General features: G+C 34.0%; 1 protein-coding gene across 9 annotated transcripts in view; it reads right to left on the bottom strand.

Moving 5' to 3' along the window:
• The window catches only part of LOC106879207 (sodium-driven chloride bicarbonate exchanger), a 281395-nt gene that overhangs the window by 92325 nt on the left and 175519 nt on the right, over positions 1 to 13551 (bottom strand). For all 9 annotated transcript variants that reach the window (XM_089350784.1, XM_089350786.1, XM_089350779.1 and 6 more), the window contains 2 exons: positions 10326 to 10472; positions 8971 to 9087 (listed from right to left, as the gene is read on the bottom strand). Coding sequence is in view for 5 of the 9 variants with exons in the window: in XM_089350779.1 (XP_089206905.1) it covers positions 8971 to 9087; positions 10326 to 10425 (217 nt within the window). In the remaining 4 variants the exon portion in view is untranslated. The remainder of the gene's footprint in view (positions 1 to 8970; positions 9088 to 10325; positions 10473 to 13551) is intronic.

Raw genomic sequence — 13551 nt, 5'->3', positions numbered from 1 at the left:
CAAGTGTCATCTACTATAGTCTTAGGCTGACCAAAGACTTGTGAATGGATTTCATAGACAGAAACTGAAAGAAGCCCATCATATATATACAAATGTGTATACATCAATGCAATGTGTGTATGTCTTTGTGTTTCTGTTCATCCCCCACCACCTCTTGACAACCAGTGCTGGTGTATTTACATCCCCATAACGTAATGATTCAGCAAAAAAGAGCAAAAGAATATGTACAAGGCTTAAGAAAATAAGTTCTGGGCTCATTTGTTTGACTAAAACCCTTCAAGGCTATGCCCCAGCATGGCAACAGTCAAATGACTGAAACAAGTAAAAGATAAAAGATACATTTAAATTAACTAGATCAATCAACCATTATAACTGCACCTAAAGGGGATCTAAGAATTCTCATATTATGGAGGAATGTCATGTTAATTTACCAGGAGTTACAGTATGGTAGGGCTTATCACCAAAAGGATTAACTGGACTATTGTTTTATAATGGTACAATGACTAGGTCTCATTAATTGAATTTGCTGCAACAATCTATCAAGCCAAACATTCAAGAGAAGTTTGAAAATGCGGAGTTTTATTTCCAGCAAGATGGGGCAGCCCAGACTACCATAGTAATGTAAGGGCTTACCTTGATGAGAGTTAGCTTAACAAGTGGATTGCATGAAATGGTTCAGTAGAATACCAAACTTCATGCCACCAGAGAATTTTTATGGGGATAATTAAAAGAGAAAGTTTATGATACAAAACCAGCAACAGTTGATGAAATGAAGGTAGCGTTTGAATGAGAAATATTCCTTGATATTTGTAATTTAATTGTTTCTCATAATCAGCAGTGTCTTGGCTAGAACAGGGGCATTCACGAAAACTTAAATTCTGTCCATAGATTCTATCAAATTTTGAAAATGAAATATGCTGATAAAAAATGATTTTATAGTCATTCAACGTGTGTATATGTGTTTTGAGACACCTTGAATATATTCATATGGATATATTTTTAAACATAATATGCTTTTATATATATATATATATATATATATATATAACTTAAGGTGGCTAGATGCAATTCAAAACTAAAAAGGAAATAATTCACTGTCACTAAAAAGTGACAAAAGGTGCAAGGAGCACCAGCATTGCTAGAAATAAGAGTCGAAGACTCTTTAGTCACAAAAGCACATTCTATTTACTGACAAGGGAGATAACCTCCCCACTGCAAGTGAGTACAAAAGATTGGAATGCCAATTTTGTGTGGAAATTAATGATCATCAGTAATACTTACACCATTGCAGGTGGTGAAGCTGAAATTTACCTTGTCAATAAATAGAACATGTGCTTTTGTGGCAAAAGAGTCTTTGACTCTTATATCTAGCAATGCTGGTGCTTCCTGCACACTTCATCACGTTTTAGTGACAGTAAAGTGTGTGTGCATGCGCTCGTGCGTATGCATGTATGTATATTATTTTAAATATGATATGCATATATTTATACATAAGCCCTAAATAAACATCAACCATTCAAAACACACCTTCAAACACAACAAAACTATTTCTGATCCAGCTTAGAACCAGTAAGCCAAGAAACAATTCACAGCTTTGTTTCTCAAATTCAATCTCACTCATCTGTAACTATTTATCACATAAACACCTGACATCAAATTCCTACACTCCCATTATTTACACAGTGCAAATCAACTTACTTTCCTATATACCTTGTTCTACACACTAAGTATTAACATTATCCTGAAAGGTTTGAAGACTTTTATCTTGTCTTTGACTTGTACATTTTCCAACACAAGAATAAAACCCATTCTTCTGGCCAATTCACCTCATATCACACTGCGCTATCTTAAAAGAAAGAGAGGCAATTAGCTCTTTTTATTGAATATATTGTTAAAGGATCTCTGGAGTAACATTACTAGACAGCATGCATTGCTCAAAGATCAGGAAATCACTCCAGGTTGAGGTGCTACTTCTTCACTTCAAGAGGTTACAGCTCATTTGATGGACGTGTAATTAGATTGTTACAGGAAAGAATTGCAAGATGGATTTTTCAAGACTAACCAATCAGCAGGAGACCTAGACCAAGAACAGGATGGTTGGACAATATCCTAATAATCTCAGTTGGCCATACTAGGAAGTCCAGTTAAAAAGTTAAATGATGGTTGCTTCTGGTAGGACCCTATGAGGGAGGTGCATGAGGATTACTCCAAGTTTCTCCCAGTAACTGTAGGTGAAGATGGATGGATGACTGAAATAACCATATACTTTTTTTATATAAACTTCCCTTAGACTACCCCAACATCTGTTTCTTAATTGTTCAATCTAAGTTAAATGCTTCTGTCATAATTTCATGTAAAAAATATTTTAAGACATGTTTCAAACAACTGAGTAATACTAAAAAATTACTGATACTACTTCCTTAGTTTTATGTAGTTTACTAATACAAATCCTCCTTTGAATCCATAAACAGTTTCAAGAATAAAAAGGATTTTGTCAAGACTAAAATTCCTGACACTAATAAATTTCTCAAGGGAAGCAAAAAGTAAAAACAAAACAAAAACTGATCAATCAGTTCGCATCCTGTCATGTCATGCTTCGGTTCATTTTCAGTTTCCAAGCTGTGGATATATCATGGGTTAAATTCAAATATATTACTAACCATCACTTAGAGGAACATATAAATACATTGAGAATGTTTGTAAGTATTTCAGTATGAAATAATGGTGGGTTTCTTTATCAGCTCCATACTTACCACAGGTCAAATAAATACATAAATCAAAGATTTCCACAAATTCAGTCTGGAACAGTGATGCAAAACACCAAGCTGTACCCAATGCTATACATAATAATTATTTATCCCATTCACCATAAAGTCTTAGAAAGAATCACCACCACCAGTAGCAGGCAGGAGAAAGAAACCTTTCAAAATATTCTATTGCTGCAGTCTTCGTTCTTTGTCAGCCTGCCAATGGTCCCTGCATCTCTTGTGCACACATTATTTACATTCAGTACACTGTATGAAATTCATACTGTTTTTCTGTATATCAGACATGTATACTTTCAAAATGGCAGTTAAGTCTTGACTTCATTCTTGCTGATTAAAATATTTTGTCTTTGCTGAGTTTTAAGACCTGTCAATTCTAGGTTTTTCTCTCACATTTGGAATTTCTTCACGAACTCTTTGACAGGTCCAGCAATGAAAACTAGTTGATGGGATACAGATGTTTCCATAGACAGCCAGTGTTAAATGCCTTTGTTATGGCCTGGAGAACTATAATGAATAAGAGGGAAATGAGAACCAAGTTCTGATGGACACTTGTATGCATACTAAATCCATCATTGAATATACCATGCACATAGGCTCTCAATGGTAATAACATTTCTATGCGAGAGCTGCATAGCTCTCACAAAATTCAACTTGCATTTACAGTTTGTGCACTAAGTCATATATAATTCTACACTTAAATACCTCTGCAGTTCTCCTAAATCCTCACAATAGACCCTTAATTATCAGCAATGTATATCTCACTTATGTTAAATATTGAGATAGTAACTTAAAATATTTAGGTTACAGTAATAGAAATACTGCTTTATACTTCTGTATAAGGCAAAAAATGCATATTAGAACATATTAGAAGAGAAATATTAAAAAAAGAAATGAAATACAGTGTACAGTATAGTGAACTAGAAATATAGGGTTAAAACCAGGTAGAAACAATTAACATTTGCAATTCATAAGTGCAGAATCCTAAAAATTAATATCTAAACACCAACATTTAATGGCAAATGTTAAATGAATCTTAGTAGCAAGAAAGATAAAATCTAATCCAATATATTGTCTGCTAAAATTATATTACATGTTTATATTATAATACTAAGATACACAGGTGTTATTCTTTTTAGAAATGTTTATTTTAACTATGTTTACTATGATTGGTAATATTCATATTAACTACACAATTTTTGAAAGGTGAAAAACACAAACAAAAAGAAAAGTCAATCATTTTAATTAGAGATTACGTGTTTACAAAAAATGTTCAACTTATTTTTCAAATAAACCTCCATTGTTATTAATAAAAAGAATGTGTTTGATCAATTACTATCATTAATAAAGGGGTTAATCTCAAATGTGTGTTTTAGTTTTTGGTAACACAGATTTCTATGAAATTCTCAAGAGGAGAATATTTACCAAGTTACTGCAGCAGATATCAAGTCTAAAGGGGCCTTTTATGAGCTACAAGGAATAGTTCGAAAAGATATATCAATAGATCGATAACAGGATTTATAACAATTGGCAAGAACTTCAGAGAAAAATATATTTATAATATTTATAAATCTTTAAGTATCAAATGTTAAAGTGCAATTAGTTTTAAATAATCAATCTAGTTTTGTTTTTAAATTAGTTGTATCAGTGAAAGGAGTACAATCCTAAACCTATGCCAGATGTTTAAATATAGTGCCATAACTTACATTATACTTTCAATGAATTAAACCTATCACAACACTGAAGAAGAATGCAGATTTCTAATCCTACCATTCTTAGTAGATAAAAAAAACCCAAACTGTCAAAATATAGAACAGAAAAAATTATTTTAAATTTATATATATCAGATTAACAAATATCATTCACAAGTGATAATTTTAAGAATTAACTCTTTGTCCATCCTGTGTGTCATATGTGATACACAGAACATATTTCCTTTGAGTCCATGCATCATATATGATAACACATTCCCTTTTTTTTTTTTCCCCCAGCCACAAGAGTAACTTGGGACTTACAAAAGTAAAGCTTTATATTATTAAGAACATATGAAATAAGGACTAACTATAAGCCTGAAAATAAGCATGAACATTTAGGACAAACATATGAAAATCATTTGGACAGGCAAATGGTTAAAGAAAATTATAATGATTATTTATTTTAAAATATCTGCCAGAAAGAAATCTTCCTTTGAAGAAAAATTTAATTGATAAGAAGAAAAAATGTTAGCATATACTTTATCTCTTGCATTATTCAACTGGTATAAGACATTAGATAGATAGATAGAGAGATTGTTTTACATACAGATCAATAGAGACATTGCTTTACTTACATTTTGAACTAGGTTACGTTGTTTTTGCTGGGTTTTCAGACCCGTATAGGTCTGAACTCCTACATGAGACAACACAGCAAAACATCAAACTAAGAACACTGTGCAGCTGTGTCCTGCTGAACCTTCATTAATCAAACAACAACAGAGTCCAATAATTGGAGTAATTGTTTCACTGCTACTAACCCTTTGTAACCCTTTTTCTCATTAACTATTCAACCATAACTTAGAGGTGAATGCATTTTGTATTTCATGAAAATGTGGATCTTTGAAATTCTTTGAAATATGATACAAACATTTATACCAAGTACAAGCTAAGAAACCAATATTATAGATATGTCTGAGAATTTCTCAGAAGTAATCTGTTAAATAATAACTATACTAATTATGATATCAAGGTTATAACCCATGATTCTAGTACTGAAACAAGAACTAAACAAAGTTAAATCTGAGGTATTCATTTAAACCAGTTGAAATATGGTGTAAGACAATGAAAGGAAATTAGTTTGAATATAAATATTAATAATCATCATAAGAGTACACATTAACTAGATTGAGACTTACAAAGCAGATACATTTTGCTTCATTTGTAAAAGTATAATTTTCCAATACACATTTTTAATGTGTATTTATTTATAAACACATTGACTTGGTTTTACTCTTTACAAAAAAAAACAAAAAAAAAACAAAAAGGAAAATGGAGAAAAAAATGGGTAATATGAAATCTGGTGAGTTTGTCTGAAGTAATGAACCTATTACAGTTCCTGAGGTGGCTTTTATATTATATTAGTAAAAACCTGATAATAATTTATAATTACTGATGAGGAAAAAAAACACTTTTACAGCAAAGAGTTTTGGTATTGGAGCATTTCATTCAGTTCAGTTTACTATTATACACCTCTGGAAATAATGGTTGTTAAGGAAAGATTACTGGGTTAACATGGAGGTACACTCTGCAGATGTACACATAACAATGTGTAACACAACAGACAAAACATACCCGGTCATATCCGCAACCTGAAAAACATCACATCAGTATCCTGTTTTTTTTTTTTTGTTTTTTGTTTTCTCATATAGAAATGTTAAGTCAAAATACTGTACACATATTATATAGAAACTGTTTCAGAAGAAACATCAGAAACTTGTGGCTTATACTTATTAAAACTTAGCTTGTTAGGAGGGAAAACATTTACATGCTGTAAGTTTGAGTGATATCCAGAGTAAGAACCAAAGTATGAGCAAGCTTTTTAGTACAACCATTTAAAATAAAAACTTGGTACTGATGGAGTCAAAGGATATAGGTTGTTTACAATTAGAATTTTGATGAGTAAGGCCAATACAATAACAATGCAAGAGTTGATAAGAGCACTCAAGTTTGAATTTTAAAAAAAAACAGAAGGTTTGCCAATCAGGTAAGAACACATATATCTGGAATAATTTTTAAAATACCAATGATGAAGAAAAAAATAAACGGTTCTTTACATAAAAATAATATATCATAATTAGATGGATTTCAGCTTTATAAAGACAATCAGTTTAAAGTGAATTTAAACTTGTATATCAACAACATAATTTTGGCTGAATTCAGGGCATGAACTGTTATTACAATAAGAAGAATCATAACTACCATTACAAAGGTAGTTATAATTTTTATGATATAACTAAGTATAAGGTTGAGTTTGAAAACATGTAGAAAACTCTTATTTAAGAAAGATTAAAATAACTAGTGGAAGCTTTCAAGTAGAGGATACTATATATGCAAAGAATGGGGAACAACATAAGATTTGCTTTTCTGTTAATATAAGAAATGTTAATAATAGTCATTCAACAAAATAAAATGTGCTTTCAATCAATTTTACTCAAAATGTTTGGAATTTAAACCTAAGTATGGTAGAACTTTTATCAATTTAGATCAATCAAAAGCTTTCAATTAGATGAATAATCAATTACTCCCACAGTTGGCAGTATTGATGTTGGGACTGGCTTTCAGATAATAAATTGTGATATTATTAGGCATGGCTATTTGGTGTCTTTTGTAAAAATATTTTTCCTCCAGTAAATTCAATGCTACATATTAGTCCCTCAAAAAAACTAGTATCTGACTGGTACTACTTATTTTATCAACCTTGAAAGACTGAAAGACAAAGATGACTTCGGTAGGATTTGAACTTAGAATGTAAAGAGCCAGAAGAAATACTTATCAGCATTTCTGGCTCTTTACATTCTGAGTTAAAATTCTGTAGAGGTCGATAAAATAAGTATAAGTGGAGGACTGGAATCAATGTAATTGACTAGCCCTTCCCTACCAAAATTTCAGGCGATGTGCCTATAGTATAAAGAAAAAATTAAATAATAATAATAATAATAATAATAATAATAATAATAATAATAATAATAATGGTTTCAAATTCTATCAGAAGGGCAGCAATTTTGGGGGAGCGGATGAGTCAATTACATCAACCCCAGTATTTCACTGGTACTTAATTTATCGACCCCAAAAGGATGAAAGGCAAAGTTGAACTCGGTGGAATTTGAACTCAGAACGTAGCAGCAGATCAAATACTGCTAAGCATTCCACCCAGCTCGCCACCTTAGTAATAATAATCATTTCTACTTGAAGCACAAGGCCTCAAATTTGGGGGAAGGGAAGTCGATTACATTGACCCCAGTGCATAACTGGCAACTATCTAATCAACCCTGAAAAGATGAAAGGTAAAGTCGACCTTGGCGGAATTTGAACTCAGAATGTAGTGATGGAGGCAATACCGCTAAGCATTTCATCCGGCGTGCTGCTGCTGCTGCTGATGATGATGATGGTGGTGGTGGTGATGATGATGATGATGATGATGATGATGATGATGATGATGATGATGATGGTGGTTTCAAATTTCGCCTCATGGCAGTCATTTTTGCAGGGAGGGGATAAGTCAATTACATCGACCCCCAATGTTTCACTGGTACTTAATGTATCAACCCCGAAAGGATGAAAGGCAAACTTGAACTCAGAACATAGCAGCAGACGAAATACTGCTAAGCATTTCGCCTGGTGTGCTAACGATTCTGACAGATCACCGCCTTAATAATTATAATAATAATAATAATAATGGTCTCAAATTATGGCAGAAGTCCAATATCAACCCCAGTACTTGTACTGGTACCTATTTTATTGACCCCAAAAGAATGAAAGGCGATGATGAAAATATATAACAATTGTTGTTGGCACTCCATCGCTTACAACGTCGAGGGTACCAGTTGATCCGATCAACGGAACAGCCTGCTCGTAAAATTAACGTGCAAGTGGCTGAGCACTCCACAGACACGTGTACTCTCAAAGTAGTTCTCGGGGGATATTCAGCATGACACAGTGTGACAAGGCTGGCTCTTTGAATTACAGGTACAACAGAAACAGGAAGAAAGAGTGAGAGAAAGTTGTGGTGAAAGAGTACAGCAGGGTTCGCCACCATCCCCTGCCAGAGCCACGTGGAGCTTTAGGTGTTTTCGCTCAATAAACACTCACAACGCCCGGTCTGGGAATCAAATCCGCGATCCTATGACTGAGAGCCCGCTGCCCTAACCACTGGGCTATTGCACCTCCACATATAACAATACATTGTTAAAATATATTACAATGATATTTCTCAGGTAGGTATTTTGGCTTCAAATCTTATAAAGGAAAAAAAATTATCCCAAAATACTTTTAAATGTTTTCAGATACTACAAAGTACTGGGATGCCAAGAATTCAGCCCATTGTCAGCTCAACACTTGTAGTTCTAAGTATATTTACTTAAAGTAAAAAAAGAAATCCATCAGTTTAAAGAGAGGTATTGAATGGAGAAGTTGTAGAATACAAGTGAAATGTATTAGAATATTATACACACGTGTTTTGAATAGTTCCTTGGATTCATCCTTGCGGTGATGTCTATGATGTCTCTTGCGATGCCGTCGAGACCTTGGTACACGAAGACCAATGTAAACAGTTTCTTGAGAACGGTGATCTAAAGTGATAAGAATTATATAAATTAGTCAAATAATGGTTGCTTATATGTGCACAAGAACATCAAATCCTGAAGATTTGGGAGGGGGTAGACATTTTTTTTCTTTTTTTGGTAAGGTGGAAGGCTGCAGACAATGGAATTAGCCCTAGTAACTAAATAAATAACAAGAGAGTACTAAAGAAACATCAAACATACATGCACTCACAAAACAACCATAATATGGATTTTGTATGTAGATGGCAGGCCTTGACATATGGATATAATGAATTAGATCAATCCCAGCAGAACAAATGGCAAAGCTGATCTTGATGGGATTTGAACTCAAAATGAAAAGACATAATTAAACACCAAAAAGATATTTTGTTTACCACTCTTCCCACTATTATTGAATAATATAATCCTAAATATATGAAATCTAAAAATACAACAGGATAGTCGGGACTAAACAACAACTCAGCTATTTTGCAGTCAACAAGGAAGCCCCTACCTGGCAGCTTGGGCTGACAGAAATAGCAGCCATATATCCTTTAAATCACATAGCCATTTAAAAAAAAAAATGAAAGACACTATTCTCAATGTATATATAGAAAGATATGACAATTGTGGCTGGATTCAAGTTCTGAACTAAAATCTTCCACCAAACCTTCGTCACAATTTATGTACCTAACACTAGCTTAATGATAACTAAGTTATTTTACTAAATTCTTAGTTATATTTAAAATTAATTGAAAGAAACACAGAGCATCTCAACAGAAATATGGTAACAAAAGGGTTAAACAGCAACAGCTACCTTTCAAGAACACGCTGGAGAACAAATGAACATGGTATATCTTGACTATTCTCTGTGTCTCATATGACCAAGTCCTGCATGATTCCAAAGATAGTCTGAAGGTTAGCACAGCTAAAGTGTAAGAGCTGTAGGCTTCCTGCAAGAATTTGATTGGTTATTCCCATATCACAGATCAGTAAAAACAGTATAAATGCTTCCAATACATTGATGGGCTTTCATGAGTAGTTTAGTTTCATAACATTAATGACGCTAGTCTTTTAAAATGCTGCTAAGCATTTTGCCCAGCATTCAAACGATTCTGCCAGGTTACTGCATGCCATATATACACAGCCAGTTAGTTATTTTAAACTTTTTTAATCCTCTATACAAATCATAAAACACCTTACACTTCATAGAAAGAAAAGAAAAAAGGAAATATTGAGAATATAATTTTAATCATTAGACATACCTTGAATATCAGCGTCACTTGTAGTATGACTGTGTACAAATGTACCAAGATCTCGTACAGCCTCCGTCTCCATTCGAGAACTTTGCACAGATTTCGACATGGTGAAATATTAATTCACAACAGTTCACAAATACCCATAACATCCACCTGAAAAGAAACAGAATAATTTAAGAATTTTATCATAGCTACTCCTTCAGAAAGATAATAAAAATACGTGAAGATGTGAAGTGACTGAGCAAATAAAAATAGGTTTGTATCAAGCAAGAGACATTTTATTATATCTCTGAACAAGGCTGCCTCAGTTTGTTCAACTGAACAACAGATTCCAAACTTCGGGGGGAAATTATCTGTAATAGAGCTGTATTCAAAGAGAGGTTTATTATTCACCTACTTAATACCAGAGAATCTGGAGCTGAACACTAGAGTTATGATCTCAAGTGATTCATGAAAGAATTAAGTTCAAAATGTGATATGGCGGGGTGAATTGTAAGCTTTCATAAGCATATAATAGCTACTCCTTAAGAGAATTTATTCAATCATCCAGTATCTATTGAGAAATGAGTTCATAACTACCGATAAGCTATGCTAATTTAAGAATATCATAACTATGCAAAACTTTAACATATTGGTTATAATGGTTATAATAAGACTGCAAATTATTTAATAAGATATCAATTCTGATAGCTTAATAGATGATGATTTTAATGTAGGATACAATCACTTGCAACTTGTATTCAGAAACAAGGGTGGTATTTTGGTAGAGTTGTTAGAGCGGCAGTTAGAATACCTTCCAATATTTGTTCCAGTTTCTTCTGTGCTTTGGGTTCAAATATTGCTGAGACCAACTTTGCCTTTTCTTTCTTCAGGATCAATAATTAAAATACCAATCAAGTACTTGGAGTGATTTTCTTTCGTTCTCTCCCTCCTTTTCCCTTTCTCACTCTCTCCCTTCCCTTCCTCCCTCTCCCTTGTGACCAGTAACATGTAAAGCTAAGAAAAGAACATTCATATCACAGCCCCACCAATCCTTTTACTACATTCTATGCAAGGAAGGAAAGTAAGAATGAGTGAAAGAAAGGAGAACAAAGAAAGATTAGAAGGAGGATAAAAATATATACATAGGCGTAGGAGTGGCTGTGTGGTAAGTAGCTTGCTTACCAACCACATGGTTCAGTCCCACTGCATGGCACCTTGGGCAAGTGTCTTCTACTATAGTCTCGGGCTGACCAAAGCCTTGTGAGTGGATTTGGCAGACGGAAACTGAAAGAAGCCCGTCGTATATACATATATATATATATATATATATATATATATATATATATATATATATTATGTATGTATGTATGTGTATATGTTTGTGTGTCTGTGTTTGTCCCCCCAGCATCACTTGACAACCGATGCTGGTGTGTTTACGTCCCCATAACTTAGCGGTTCGGCAAAAGAAACTGATAGAGTAAGTCCTGGGGTTGATTTGGTCAACTAAAGACGCTGCTTCAGTATGACCACAGTTAAATGACTGAGACAAGTAAAAGAGTAATAATAAGATTGACCAAAATGACTGAGATTTCTGACCAGAGATTGGATATATAAGTTGCTTCTCTTTTCCTTCTCCAAGGAATTTGAAGGACATATGCCTATTATTTCAAGCAGGTCTTGTGAATCTTGAAACATGTGTTAAATATCCATCCTTTTTTTTTTTTTTTTTTTTTTGCATCTCCTCTACACTAACAAACCGGTTTCTGCCCTCATTTTTGATCACTCTCTCTCCCTCCTTCTCTTGCTAGGTAACTATGTATCTCCTTTACAGCAGCACACTTCTTTCTTGTTAACTCTCCCTCTCTCTTTAAGTAACCATGTCCCTCCTCCTCAGCAGCACACCTGTTTCTACCCACATTCTTGTTAACTCTCACACTCTTTCTTTCTCTCTCTTACTCTCCCTAACTGGGTAACCAGGAACCTTCTTTGCAGCAGGACATCTGTTTCTGTTTCTCTGTCACATTCTAACCATTCATCATTTGACACAAGATCACCTCCTCTAATGCCCCTTCCCCTCTCAAAGATTCTTTGTTTTGCAAAGTTACTTGGGAACTCATTCTTTTCTCTGTGCTTTGGGTTCAAATATTGCTGAGACCAACTTTGCCTTTTCTTTCTTCAGGATAAATAACTAAAATACCAATTAAGTGTAGGTTCCACTTAAAAAGCACCCAGTCTACACTATAAAGTGATTGGCATTTGGAAGGGCATCCAGCTGTAAAAGCCATGCCTAAACTGACCTCACCTGTGCGAGTGCCACATAAAAAAACACTTAACCCACTCCACAGAGTGGTTGGTGTTAGGAAGAGCATCCAGCTGTAAAAACCATGCCAAAACAGACGCAGAAGCATGGTGCAGGCCCCTGGCTGGCCAGCTCCTGTCAAACCATCCAACCCATGCCAGCATGGGAGGTAGACGTTAAACAATGATGATGATGACTGCACGAAACTAATTTTTTATTATGAGTGAGTAGGTGAGTAATTTGATGTTAAAATTCCAAAAAATACAAGAAACATTTGCTGACATGAATGTAGTTGAAAATGAGAGTTTAGCCAAACAACAAATGCAAAAGCAATATTTAAACATTACAACAGCATGTTTTACTAACAAAGGTATCACAACAAGTTAAAAGTATTTGGAGTGTTTACAGTGTGGTCATTGATTAGTTACAATACATTAAGTGTTTTAGAACTGTTTAACAAAAAAGGCAATATGTGCAATATGTACAAGCTACTGCTGCTTAGATTATGTTGGGGGTGGGAAGGAGAATTCTCTGTATGCAGAGGAGTTTACATACACACATACAGGTTTACTTTCAGTTGGAACAAAAAAAAAATTACACATGATTGTATAAGTTTGCAACAGATGAGCATTATTAAACTGGCAAAGCAATCGTGTTTCTCTATACAAGACACAATATTGCTTCCAAGTTTTGGTACAAGGCCAGCAATTTCGGGGAAAGGATAGGCCAATTAGACTGACCCAATGCTCAACTGACACTTATTTTATAAACTCTGAAAGGACGAAAGGCAAAGTCGACCTCAGTGGAATTTGATCTCAGAATGTAAAAATGGATGAAAAGCCATTAAGCATTTTGCCCTGAGTGCTAACAATTCTGCCAGTTCACCACCTTTATAGGTGACACAATATTGAAATTAAACTCTGAATGAAAATATTATTGTCATCATCATTG

Source organism: Octopus bimaculoides, chromosome 4, assembly GCF_046866305.1.
Source record: "Octopus bimaculoides isolate indiv1 chromosome 4, ASM4686630v1, whole genome shotgun sequence".
Taxonomy (NCBI): domain Eukaryota; kingdom Metazoa; phylum Mollusca; class Cephalopoda; order Octopoda; family Octopodidae; genus Octopus; species Octopus bimaculoides.
Note: the sequence above shows the minus strand (reverse complement) of the source record. Positions and strands in the feature narration are given on the sequence as shown.